At 32.1% G+C, this 14,856-nt stretch overlaps 1 protein-coding gene across 1 annotated transcript; it reads right to left on the bottom strand.

Annotated features, from left to right (window-relative positions):
- Positions 1–12,438: 12,438 nt before the first annotated feature.
- Positions 12,439–14,322, bottom strand: LOC120276136 (zinc finger BED domain-containing protein RICESLEEPER 2-like). The gene is made up of 2 exons (XM_039282866.1): positions 12,583–14,322; positions 12,439–12,486 (listed from the first exon to the last, which is right to left on the bottom strand). The coding sequence occupies exons 1-2, from the start codon at positions 14,320–14,322 to the stop codon at positions 12,439–12,441; spliced, it is 1,788 nt and encodes a 595-aa protein (XP_039138800.1).
- Positions 14,323–14,856: the final 534 nt, after the last annotated feature.

Raw genomic sequence — 14,856 nt, forward strand, 5'->3', positions numbered from 1 at the left:
TTGTGATTCATCAACATAGATATACCACAACTTGAAATCCAAATCAAATCCAAGATATAAAAAAATCAAATAAAAAAATGTAAATTCAAAGGTCCAAGTTCCAAGTTTCAAGCAAATCAACAAATGAACTCAACAACCTCAAGGCTAAAAGAGTTGAAGAGTTCATAAGTTGCAAAAAAAAAAAAAAAGTTTCACGAGCATGAAAGCCAAAACTTATGAAAAGTCAAATCAAGTCTGTGATCTGTCAAAATAGAGATCCCACAACTTGAAATCTATACAAGATGCAAAATCAAATGTCCAAAATACAATTTTCAAATAAATCAACAAATGAGCTCAACAACTTCAAATGTTAAAGGGTTAAAAAGTTCACAAGTTGCAAAAAGTTTCACAAGCTTGAAAGCTGAAGCTTATGAAAAATCAAATTGTTATAACCAGTTTTTATTGTAGATTGAATTAGGCCATTTCTATAGATTTTTTAGCCCAATACTGTAGTGGTCTGGTTTTATAGCAGCAAGGACTGTAGTGGTCTGTTACTGTAGCAAATTCGAGGTTACTGTAGCACTAACAATCTTTAGTTGTTTCTTTGATTTTTTTGGACTAGAGTGAAGCTAAAACCCTCAGGAATTCATTGATAACCTTTAGACCTAGCTTTGAGCTAACCCTAGGATCGAATTAGGATTCTTTGTTAGAAGGCTTAGGGTTTTTCTTGTGTGATTTGTTTTATTTGCTAATTATTGTTGTGTTTTGTTATACTTTGGCAAGGAGAAGTCTTGGCTCGAGGCAAAGATTTAGCCGAGGAGTAGCTAGCAAGGAAGACAAATTGCCAATTTAGTGAGTGGAATTGTTGAGCATAGCTTTAATTAGAATAATGCCAATAGCTAGAGATGAATATACATATATATATATATACATATCATGTTTTAAGTAAGTTTTATTGATTTATACTTGTTTGGTATTTTGGTGAATGATAGTTATTATTTAGAAAATCTTGGATGTCTCATTTCGCATTTGATTTGTTATTGTTGGATTTGTGATTGATATATATATATATATCCATGAGTTTGTGAAATCCTTATTTTGTATGAAACTTGAGATTTGTTGTGGAAATCATTGATTTTTGTGAAATCTAAGGCTTGAAACTCATTTTAAATGGTTGAAAGGAAATGGTTACCATGTTGTTTCTTGTGTGGGATTTGTAAATTAAATTGTGTTAAAAGCTTGAGCTTTCCTTGTGTTTTATCTTGTCCTCGTACAATGGTCGAGGTGTTGTTAATTGATGAATATGGATGACTTTTATACTCCGAGTGAAGTTGTGTTTATTGTGGTGACTGTATGGTGATATCCTACTACAGTAGGCGGTCTCCACGGCTAGCCTGTTAAGGTGGCATGATGACCGGCTGATTACTACAAAGGCCAGTTCAGGTGGGAGTGTAGAGCCCTGACTGGATATTCATCGGGTAGCCGGAGTCACCAACTGGTGAATTGATGGATCAACGTCAAGGGCATGAGTACCTTGACGGCTCTGAACCTAGCCATGGCATGGCGAAGGTTTAGAGAGTTTTCTAGACCACGTTATGCTGGGTGAGTGTTGGGTATTATGCTTATTTATTAAAACCATGTTTTATGGTTTTGGTGTTGTAAACCCTAGTTAGGGTAAAAATGGTTTTTTTGGTATTATTATGTTATTTTAATCCTTTTGAAGACTTCTATTGTATGTGTTAATGTTTCTAAACTAGTATTGTTTTGGTAAAGCTTTTATTTTGATGTTTATTATTGTTATTACTATTGGTGTATTTCTGCTAAAGTTGTGCTAACCTCCCCTCACTGAGTAACTTGAGTTACTCATCCCTCTTTCTTCCTCCCAGTCTGTTGCAAGTAGTAGGTGTGACTGTGTGGCAGCGTACTGGGCATTTGCTATTGTTCTATCTTCTGTTGTATTTCCTTCAGTTCATGTATGTTATAGTTGTCATGGAACATATTATAAGACCTATGTATCCACTAGTGTGTAGAAACCTTTGTTGCATGGTTTAGTATCTAAATAACTCTTAAGCTTTCATGTACTAGCATTTCCTACTGTTGTTAGTGTTGTTTCTTTGTGTATTTGTGAACCTCTATATTTTTTGTATCCTAATGTTGTTGTTGTTGTTGTTGTTGTTGTTGTTGTTGTTGTTGTTGTTGTTATTGTTACTATTGTTGAATTCCAGGTGTATTGATCAGCCTTGCGGCGTCCTGAGGGTTGAGCGACGGGGTATCCCTCCTCGGGATTGCTGCGGCGATTGTCGCATCCCGTGGGCCCGTGGGTTGGGGCGTGACACAAATCAAGTTCCAAATCAAGTCCAAGATGCAAATTCAAATATCCAAGACACAAGTTCACAAGTTTCTAAATCATATTCAAGATGTATATTTCAACCGTTGACGAAGACCAAAAGTCAACAAAAGTCAAAGCGTGCTTTTTGGTGAAATAGTCAGAAGGAGATAAAATGCTACAATCATTGTTGCGTCAAGATGATTAAATTTCAAACTTCCTGTACTTTCAATGAAGTCTACGAATTCATGTTTATTGAAATGAATAAAATTTATTTGTCATGATTTGTTTTCTTGTTCACACTTATTTTCTTAATCTAAGGTTCCTGCGACAATATCCAGGGTAATTAACATTAGGGCCTTGCCCCTAATGGAAGTCATGAACCCACAATCCTTTGAAGTCTATAAAATATTAAAATTTGATTTGTGATCCATAATTGTTAAGCCGGTCAATACTAATCAAAAGGTCGGGTGAGAAAAAAGGAGCCCACAGAAATGAAAATTATTTATATTAAGTTTTCTTTATAATTCATAAAATTTTAATTAAAAAATTATTTTAAAAAATAATTAATTTAGATGATTAATGGTGATATTCATATAAAATTTTAAAAGAAAAGTATTTAAAAAAAATAATTGATTTAAATAATTAATTAAATAAATAAAGGTTATTAAACGTGTTTATAATTGCACATTTTTATTTTTAAAATTTAATATTTAAAACTGATAAAACATCACAAGATATAATGTTATTTAAAATAATTTAAGTTAAGAATCAATATGCATAAAATTTAAAAATATATAATTATAATTAAATAGAGCTGGTTCTATTTTGGCTTATTAAGCTTAGTATGAAGATTCGTTTGAGATAAGCAAATGTTATTTGCGTGCATTAATTGTACTTAATTTTCTTAGACAAAATGTTATTTTTAACAAATTTTTGCATTTGTCATAAAATAGGTTAGAGAATTTATATACACACACAATTATATACTTATAGTTTTTTGTTAGTTGTTTCTCACTAAACAATAAATTGCCTATTATAATGATAAGGTTTTAAAATTTAATGTCTTATTTTTTAAAAAAAACTTTATCTTTAACAAAAATTCTCTTAATCATAATTTCATGTAGCTCTCTAAAATCTTGATCCGCTAACTTGCAAAATTTTAGAGAGGTGAAAAATATGCAACCTATATTTTTTCATATTCTATCTATAATTGTCTTTATGATTTGAAAAATCAATATTTTTCATTATACAAAATAAAGAAAAAATATATTATAAAATATTAAGCAATTATGAACCACTGCATTATTTTAACAAATGTGCTTATGTGTTGTAACAAATGTCATATATGCAGTAGTTTTTACATACCGTTGCATTATAATAAATATGCCTTATTTTAACAAAGGCAGTGGTTATAACAACCGATGCATAGCATGATAATATGTTGCTATTATCTGTGAACTACTGCATTATGATGAATATGCAACAGTTATGAACTGTTACATTATTTTAACAAATGTAGAGGTAACAAAACCACTACATATTTACTCATATATGCAGCGGTTGTGCAACGGTTTGTTACAAATGTAACACTTAAATGCAAAAGTACCTGTAACGATATGAAACCGCTACAAAATCACTGCAATAGATAGTCAATTGAAGTGGTTTTATAATCGCTACAAGATAACCCCTGCATAAGTGCAGTTATGTAAGAGGATATGCATGGTAAGTTGGCTCAAACTTAATTATAAATAAACTGAGTGCGGGCTCAAATTTCACCTAAGGAATAGCAAATTGTGATAATCAATAGTATTTATAACCTTTACAAGACGGAGTTGTAAAGTGTAGGAAGCAATTAACAAAAGTAGATGATCCTTATATGAGGTCAGGATACTAATTTAGATCAACAAAATTGGGAATATGTAAAGTGTTAAAAGCTCTTGTAGATCATCCAATTACATCAATTGAGACCTAGCATGCAGTTGTTCACAATTGGCCAAGGATGGCCATGTGTATATCATGTAAAAGAGGAAAAGGAGTTGAAAAGGTAAGGAATCGAGTTGACTACTTACTATAGTTTCACCCATTTCAGTTAGCCTAATAGTTTTCAGGCCCTCTTTGTCCATTTGAATGACTACCAAAATTAGATGCCCACATTTCCATATCCCTGACAGTGATTATATTAAGGGGGTATTTAGTTTGGAAGTGATTTAGTGAAGTGGTGGAAGTCTAAAATTGTCACTTCAGTGGAAGTGAGAGTTTCAAGTAAAGTTGTTAATTTTGTTTGTTTGGTTATAAAGGTGAAGTGTCACAAAAACAATTACTTTCTGTGTTTGATTTGTAGAAATCAAAATACTAAAATGTGACTTCACCATGGTGAGGATACCTCTTAAATTTTGACAACTTTGTTTGGTTTAGAATTGGGCTTTAAAAAAAAAAGTTTGTTTTTTATTTTTTTTTTAATACATGCTACTAAATTGTATACTAATCAACTTTGTGTATTAAAATGCGTACTTGTAAATACACCTTGTTTGTGTTGGAATTAAATTTTTAATTAAATTTGGATTAGACATTGGAACGATTTAAATTGGGTTAGATATGGTGACCTAATTTGAATTAGACATTTTTTAAAAAATTTTTAATTGAATTTTTAGTAATCTTACTAAAATTTGTCAAGAAATTGTTAACAAAAAATAAAAAGTCTTCTAAGACCACGACATCATTTTCACTTAACAATTTAACTTACATTAGTGTAATATATTAAGTTCATTACATAACAATGCCTCAAAATATCTCATGGTCACATTTTCTATTCATCTTAATTTTAATTAAACTTGAAAGGATAATATGCATTTTTCATGTTTAAAAAAATAGATAAAGATTGTAACATCCAATTGTAGAGTTCTTTCCTATTTCAAATCTTGACAAAATCCTAACTGATGATCCTGAAAATGCTGAGTTTAACCTGCAAATTTAATAAAGTGAAAATTCATGAACCTCAAAGGGTACAAGTTCAACCTGAAGATTACATTACATTACAAATTTCAATTCTAATGAGAAGATTTCGTACACACAAGTTGCAAATTCTGACAAATTTCAATCCATTATACCTTATTCATCCAAGTTACAAGATACATACAACCTCCAAGTTAGGCATTTCCTCACCATAACTCATAATTTATTTACAAGTTGGCATTGTATAATTTGCAAAAAGAAAGCGTCTACCCTGCTTCCAAACTTTTAAATTCGTACAATAGTACATATTAGGGACTACCAAAGTGATTGGAAAAATGGCTTCATTATTTCTTTGCATTGACCTCTACTTTGAGTAGCATATCTTGAGGAAAATAATTGACCATGGGATGCATGTCTTCATATATTCTTCAGGAACTCACCTCCACATTGCTTCCAACTATGTTATAACTTCAAAAATGGCTCAAGTGATATAAGTTCATGTATAGCATCACTTCATTGGCATTGTATTTCCACCCGCTTAGAAGTGCAAAAAAGAAAAAAAAAGAAAAAAGAAAAAAGAAAAAAAGGAAAACACAAATGAAATGCAACAATGGAAAGCAAAACAGAGAAAATAAACTTACAACATGCAATGTGATCTTGACATAAATTCAATTAGCAAATGGTGCAGAATCCATAACAAGTGACAAGTAGGCTGCAATTGGGCATTGTACGGCCCTTGCCCACTCCCTGGCATACTTAATGGCCATTACGATACCAACAACACATATTAGGAAATCAAGATGCTTTTGGCTACAAAGTTCTACCTCGCTAATGCATCCAATTTCATAAGAGCACAACTGAACACTATTGCAGGCGACAAATGCCTCAATGCTTTATTTAAATTTTTGTCATCATTATTGCCATTAAAGCTATACTTGCAAGCACATAAGGAGAGGAGAATACACAAAGTTAAAAAAAACTTACAATTAACTAAAAATAAACACATTGCATGAAAAACATAACAAATAAAATAAACACAGGACATGGAAGACATAACATAAGAAATTAGCACAAGGCATGAAAGACATAACAAATAAATTTATGATGTGGAAAACATAACAAATGAAATAATAGCATGCCATGAAAATAGGAAAAAAAAAAGAAGGAAATAACCATAGGACACAGAGAACACAACAAAGGAAGCAAAAATATCGGTAATGACCAGGAAAATCGATGCATGTCAGGGCATAGCTCACATGTTATGAAAGGAGAGCAACATCTAAGTTCCAGATATAGTATACATAGATTCCAAGCATGTAAGGACCATGTAAGTCAACAAAAGAAACTTGAATGTCTGATTAAATGCATGCAGTGTAGATCATGTGTGGTCTAAAACAACATAATATGGATGCAAATAATGCATAAAGCAATGAAAATATAAAAAAGAACTAGAAACCAGTCAGTCAGGCAACAAAATCCAACGACACATAACATGTTTTCAGCATGTTCACACAAAGCGGGAGAGATGTTTCTTAGTCCAATCTTGGTGCATATCCATCCTTTTGACCATGTACCTTCTCCCCTCATTCTCCCTTTCTTGGAGATAATGGAAAACCTCTTCAAGAACCTATTCATTATAGCCTTCCACCTCTATCACCTTCGTGTATAATGTCTCCGACCAATGCGTAGGTTTTTAATTGCAGCATCCATTTCCCCAACAGCAGTCACAAGTTCAAGCATCATGGAATTACTCTTAGGTGCTCTCGTATGTTGAAATCTATGTGTAGATGACGTTGTGGGGCTACTAGTGATAGGTTGCACAGAATTTCAACCCCCATCTCCATTACTATTAGTGTGATCAATAGACGAGTCAATGTTGTCATTGTCATTGTCATCCCCTACTAATCAATTTTCTACAAGGATGTCGCATATGAACCCGTAGCATTATCCTCACCACAAATAATTTTAAGCCCTTCATAGTTCTCAATGGGCTTATTAATGAAGGCCTTTTCGCCTGGGTGTTCCTACACATGGAACAAAAAACTACCCTTCAGTCCATTAACAAAAAATGAATAATAAAATTAATCTTAAACAGCAGATAATGCAAACCTCAGTGCAGGTGAAGACAACAATCTAATAATGCATGATCATCTTTGCCTCATCATCCTAGCTGACCCTCTTCAAGTTTCTCACCTTCTTGATCTAGACGTAATGTGCCTTCAGAGTTCTATAATGGTTCTCCACATTCTTAGCAGTGAAGTCAGTGCCAAATTTTGCATTAATGATACTCACAGCATGGGCAAACGCTACTCTTTTAAAGGACTTATCACACTTAAGCCCTTTGTTGGCTTGGTTAACCAACAATGGGATCAAAAAGTTATCGAATTCAACATTCCACCTTTTTATTTAGGGTTCTACTTTTTTTTTGTAGACTTGGAATTGGAATTGGAGCTGATCGCATCATGCACACAATTGCCACTCTCCATAGTATTTGGAATTCTAATGAACAACAAAACCATGCAACATTAGATATCAAATGAAATAAAAATATTAGTAGTAAAGATGATGACAACAACAATCGGCATTGTACATTAGCAATGACCAAACATGATCACATTAGTAATGATGTCACATGTCGAAAGAGGATGGAAAAGCATAAGCAATAAAAACATTAGTCAAAAGCCTATAAAAACATTACCAATAAAATCATTAGCGATAAAACCACTAGGAAATAAAACATGAATAGGAAGTAATATCTGACAAGTGCAATAAAGTTACAATGCAAAAAAGGCACATTGGTGATGATGTCACATGTCTAAAGAGGATGGAACAACATTAGCAATAAAAACATGAGTCAAATGGCAATAAAAACACTAGCAATGAAAATATAAAGATGAAGTAAAGTCTGACAAATATAGTAAATATACAATGAAAAACAATGCATGTGTCTTAAGATGATAACAATCAGCATGACACATTAGGGATGATTAGCCATGACCACAACATTGGTGCCCCCTTAGCATACCCACTGCTTGTTCTCTTCTCGTTGTTCTCTTTGCATGCGAAGCTGCTATAAAACAAGATGATCCTTTTGTGTGTTACTATCATGTAAGATTTGATCATTCCGGTCAACACCTGCTACATAATTGTGGATGATATACAACACGCAAGAACTAGCAAAACTTGAGTCTTGAATGGGTGGAAAAAAGGGTACAATGTAAGAATTTTGAAATGATTCTTGATAATGGCAAATGTGTGCTTGACCTGTGAACACAACATCAAATTCTTAAGTTTAAATAGCTCTTTAGAGTTGGGTTCTTTCATTATGTTCTTTCAAATGATATCTAACCCCTCAGTAAAGAGCTATGAACCATTCATAGTTGTGTACCCTACGTCTACCAAATATTATTTCTCTACATGAAAACACTAAAGTTAAAAAATTTAATTAAAATATATGGAGGTTGCAATATAACATTTGCAACCTTCTATTAGCTTGAGGCCTTCGGGTTATGGCCGCGACAACTCGTCTCTGAAGATGGTGAAGTCATTTGTCCAACCTTTCCATCCGGCTAGCAAATAGTAAATTTCAAATCGGGGTTCACCATGGCTAGCACATTTGCTGTTGGCCTCTTTTTGCCAATAAAATGAGGCAACTCATGGGAGGGGACGAATGCATCAATGTGCTTCAATAACCCGATGTAGTCCTATATGACAAGCAAATATTATAAAATTTTCCTTATTCCATTAAGAAGACCCTACAAAATTATGTTGTTATTGTTGTGTATATTTACCTTGAAATATGGTTTCCAATTTGGGTTATTCTCAATTTATGGGTGACAAGTGCCGCTAGGTAGTTGGACAAAGTCATCATGTAGTGCACAAAGAGCTAGTAACACATTGTTGCAAGAACAATAGTATCATAAGAACAATTAAGAGTGTGTTTGTTTGGCCGTATTTAAAAGTACATGTAATTGGAAATACATGATCTTTTAAAATCTAATGTTTGTTTGATTGAATTTGAGGAACTCAAAGTAGTTGCAACTGTAATGGTAAGGGATTTTGTTGGATTTGTAACTACGCCCAAATCGGGCGTAGTTCAAACTCCTGCACTTTAGAATTTAAAGCAAGTTTTGTACATGGTGTCACGCGACACCGAATTTTTATCTTTTATTATTTTTCAGACCAAGGTCTTGGCAGGATAACAAAAAATCTAGATTCATCTTTATCTTTGTTTTTTTATTTGTAAGTTTCTTTTTTTTTTAATTTTTTTTTATTATTTTACAAATTTTTATCTTTAATTTTTTATTGGTTGAATATCCTATTGAGTCCCTGTATTTTACTCAATTTGTCTTTTTAATCCCTATCTTTTAATTTGTTCACAATAGATCGCTATATTGTCAAAATTGGAAATTGGACAAATTAAATCCAAATTGAGTAAAACACAGGGAGTAATTAGGGGAACAGCCGTGAGGGGCTGGACCTAATTTACCCTATTTTGACAATATAAGGACCTAATGAAGACAAATTAAAAGGTAGGGACTAAAGCGGAAAATTGTGTAAAATACATGGATTAAATAGGGTATTTGGTAGGCTAAGATCTTTCGTCATGTAAAATAAAAATAGTATATTATTATATTTTTATCTTAATATAAAATGAAAAAAAAAGTAAATATAATAAATATAATATAATTATTAATAATAAAGGCTTATTATTATATTTTTATCAATACTTTGCTATAAAAAAATCATAAATTGTGTAGTATATTTAATATAATTATTAAAATTAACTAATGAAAACATAATTATATATTAAAAAAAGTAATTATTTGCATAATTATTTTTTGTTATTATTAATAACATTTAATTATGTATTTATAATTAATTAAAATTAATGTTGAACCAAGGTGGGGTAACCTCACAAAGATGTTTATATCCTAGAAATATATCCAACTTAATAATATTTTCAAAATCCAGATTTACAAATCCCTCCAACCAAACACAAAATTTTATAATCCAGCATTCCAACTACATCAAACCAAACACCAGATTTAACACTCTTTGTATTTTTAAATACAGTAATAACAACTACATTATAATTTAAAATCCACTGCATTTTCAACTACATCTAACCAAACGCTACCTAATAGAGAATAATAGTGGATGTGGGAACCTAAAACTAAAAATACATGTTCTCTCTCTCTCTCTCTCTATGTCTCTCTATGTCTCTCTCTGTCTCTTTCAAAATATATATATGTTCTCACAAGTTTATCCCCTGGTTCTCTTGAAAGTGTATATGCTTCACAATTTTATTATTATAATCGTTATTAAATATTACTAAGGACATGAAAAGATATGTGAAGTCATTTTTATGACTTTAGCATACTCATTCGAATAATAAAAAAAACTTGCCAAAATAAATGGACCATTCTTTTCATTCATTCACAAGTTCCTATACCCTAATCACATACACCTATACCTTAATCAATGAAGAACCAACCTACACATTCCTATATAATACTTAGTAAAATCATTGGTTATTCATCTAAGGTGTCAAGGTGCATTTGGATTATTGTGATGGGAATGGACGGGAATTAGGGGTGTAAACGAGCTGAGCCGAGCCGAGTATTAACATGCTCAAGCTCGGCTCGTAAGTAAAGCTAGAAGCTCGAAGCTCGGCTCGAGCTCGTTCGAGCCTTAGTTTGCTTTGCTCAAGCTCGGCTTGTGTATTACTCGAGCTACTCGAGCTCGGTTCGTGAAGCTCGACATCCTATTAGCTCTACTAGGCTCGAATCAAAGCTCGTAAATATAAGCTCGACTCGAGCTCGTTTAAGCTCATTTCAAAAGGGCAATAAATATAAATAAATAATTGCATAGAAAAATCATTAAAAAAAATAATAAAGGATGCCTTAACACTCATGAAAAAATCTAACATACAAATTAATCAAATGAATCTCTCTGATTTATACATAATCTCCACAACCAACAATCACCTGTAAATCAATTTCTTCTAACAATAGAAGTAACATATATATTAGCATTAAAAAATAATTAAAAACAAAATGCTTAAGTTGTAGGCTTGTAGCGCCATGTAGATCTAGACAGATTTCATATAAAAAGAACACTCATCATTTATACATGAGCTCCTTTCAGTCCAATGACACAAACTTTTAAAATAACTGATAATTAAGCATTTGTTCCAAAAGTTTTGGTTCCACAGAATACTAACTCATGAATAAAAATCTTGCACTTAAAATCCATCAAAAATGCTGTAATAGTTCACTGAAAAAAACAAAAAAAGAAAAAATGAACAATATGATTCACATGAAGACTCAGAAAAGACTAAATCATGAGAATTGGCAGCAACTACTTGAGCATCTTTAGTAAGTAGTACTTCATTACAGGATCAATTTGATAGGATGAAATTGAATTAATTAAGAGGAAAAGATTAGGCAAATTTCAATCATCAAAATCAACATTAAGAAATAAAAATAAGGCAAGAACACATAAGATGCAACTTAAAAGCTTCAATCTCTTCTCTCTTCCCAATTTCACTCAAACTCTAAGTTCAATCATTTTCATATTTTATGTTCTGAGTATATATATATATATATATATATATATATAAATATGTATACATATAAACAAACAAGGCACAATGTTTACAACCCTGGATAGAACCCACTAAAGCTTAATAAGCCTTGATGAAATTCATAGCTGGCAACAACTAAATCTTCAAATCAATAATACTAAAAACTGTCCACTAAGTCTACATTACAATTGCCCAAATATAGAAAACCATTGAAATAATTAATTAAACTTATAAACCACCACTCCTTGTACACTGATTATTAACAACAACAGCAACAACAATAAACACAAACAATAATAATAATAATAACAAACCAAAAAATAAGAGATGAGAAGCTCTAAGCACAACATATGACAATGTAGTAGAATTCAATTTCATCCTATCAAATTGATCATGTAATGAAGTACTACTCACCAAGAATTTATCAATCATATAATGAAGATTAACTAATAACAACAAATAATAGAAGACAAAGGAGAATGAAAATAAAATATTAACACTAGTCTAAAGGAACCAGATTCAGTAATAAATTAAAATAATGACAGTACCTGCATATGTAATATTTAATACTAGCATATATTGAGCAATATTAACACTCATTGATAGGAAGAACAACTTCTTCAGCTTTACTCTCTTTCTGTAAAATGAAAAAGGACAATATTAGAATATTATTATATCAAGCTAGTAGAAAATAAAATCATATGAGTTAAAGAAAAAAATTGTGTAAATATACCTTGCTCTTTTTCTTAATGCCAAAAAGACAACGCAACCAATCACCTCCACATATTAAAGCTTGCACAGTTTCAGGAGCTAATGAAGCACGATATGAGTCTATAATTCTTCCACCAGCGCTAAGTGTGGCTTCGGAAGCTACAGTCGTGATGGGTATTGCAAGAACATCCTTGGCCATCTTAGACAAAATACGATATTTCAAAGTATTTGCTTTCCACCACTCCAAAGCATCAAATTTACTTGAACCTCCTTCATAGATATAACACCCTTCTTCAAGATAAATATCTAAATCTGATTTTTGTGAGGAAATAGTTTCAACAGTTTTCACAAACTCTGAAAATTCAGACCATCCCGAGGAAGAATTTTGGCCACTGATAGTAGTTGCACAACTAGGCCCAATAATTGTTAAATTTTCAGCACTATTTTCACAATCATTGGATTGAAATTCAGCAACATACTCACTATAGAGCTCATACAAGCAATTCTTCACATCAAGAATGTAAGCATGTGCTTCATGTGGAGTATACATTTTAGGAAAGCAAAATTCAATAACTCTCATTTTGCATCTTGGATCTAATATAGCACCAATCGCCATCAACAAATTACATTCACCCCAATATTTGTCAAACTTAATTTTCATGTTTGCAACCATGTCAAAAATGAAGTAATCTTTATCAATGCTTTCTTGATATTTTCTATCCAACAACACTTTCACACGATAAACTTCATTCAAAAACAAGTTTGAGGTGGGATACTCACTTCCAGAAATAATATTGGTAATCGAACTAAAAACTTCAAGAATTTCACAAACTTTTGATGCCTTTTCCCAATCCTCATTGCTTGGACAACATTCATATGTGGAATCACGATCCTTGTATCTTGGAAATACTTCTTTAAATTGTAGTGCTGTAAATAACATATCATAGGGCGAATTCCATCTTGTTTTGCAATCAATCACAAGTTTTTTATGATGCAATTGCAATTGTTGTGCAATCTCTGCAAACATGATTAACCTTTTCTCAGAATGTTTGATGTGGACCACACTATCACGGATGTCTTTGATGATCCTCTCAATTTTTTCAAGGCCATACTGAACCATAATATTCAAGATGTGAGCTGTGCAACGAACATGAAATATTTTTCCCCCACAAAGCAACTTCTTGTGTCTTGAAAATGTATCTTTCAAATTTCTAATTGCAACATCATTCTTAGTAGCATTGTCAACTGATATAGTACAGACCTTGTTCTCAATTCCCCATTCCTTGCAACATTTGTAAACACTATCAGCAATATCAATACCACGGAGAGGAGGAGGAAGATGGACAAAATTTAAAACACGCTTTTGTAACTTCAAATTATTGTCAATAAAGTGTCCAGTCAGAACCATGTACTCCATTTTTTGAGGTGATGACAACCACATATCTATTGTTAAACTGATCTTATTAACATTCTTCAACAATGAAAATAATTTCTTCTTCTCATTCTCATACACCAACATGCAATCTTTCTTGCTTGTGACACGAGAAAACTTCTCCCATTGTGGCATTCCCCTTTGTTGCATCATGTTAAAACCTTCATCCTCCACGACAGAAAATGGATGCTCATGCATAAGAATCCAATGTGCAACAGATTCTCTCATTTTCATCATGTCCAATTTTCCATCCATAATTGCCGATGACATGATTGTGTTATCACAACCCTTGTCTAATGCTTGGAAGCTAATTGTTTGCTGATTATTCATATGCCTCTTTTTCATCAAACAACTCTTCAAATGCCTTGAAAGATGAGTTGTACAACCACTTGCAAGTATTGAAAGCTTAGTCTTGCAATGAACACACTCCGCCTTATTTGACCCATCACTAACAACATTTTTAAATTCAGCCCACACTGTTGATGTCTTTGCCCTCTTCTTCCTTTGAATTGCACAATCATCCTCTCTTTGCTTTATTGTATTTGTTGTTGTTGTTGTTGTTGTTGTATTGGTGGTGGCATTGGTAGTAGTATTGGGAGAGCAATCTTCTTGTGGATTAGTCATGGAAATTGGAGATGAAGTATCCATTGGAGAAAATATCTAGACATCCATTAAATAAAATGTAATTAATATCCATTCATTTAGCAAACAATCAAGAAAATACAAATTTACATGATATCCATTAATTTGGCAAAATAGCATAGCAAAATAAATGAAAATATCACTAAAACTTTTGCAAACATATCAACATCCCAAATCAAAGAAATTAAATGCTAAGCACTTACTACACTTCTCTACATTAAT

The sequence above is a fragment of the Dioscorea cayenensis genome, chromosome 14 (genome assembly GCF_009730915.1).
Source record: "Dioscorea cayenensis subsp. rotundata cultivar TDr96_F1 chromosome 14, TDr96_F1_v2_PseudoChromosome.rev07_lg8_w22 25.fasta, whole genome shotgun sequence".
Lineage (NCBI taxonomy): Eukaryota > Viridiplantae > Streptophyta > Magnoliopsida > Dioscoreales > Dioscoreaceae > Dioscorea > Dioscorea cayenensis.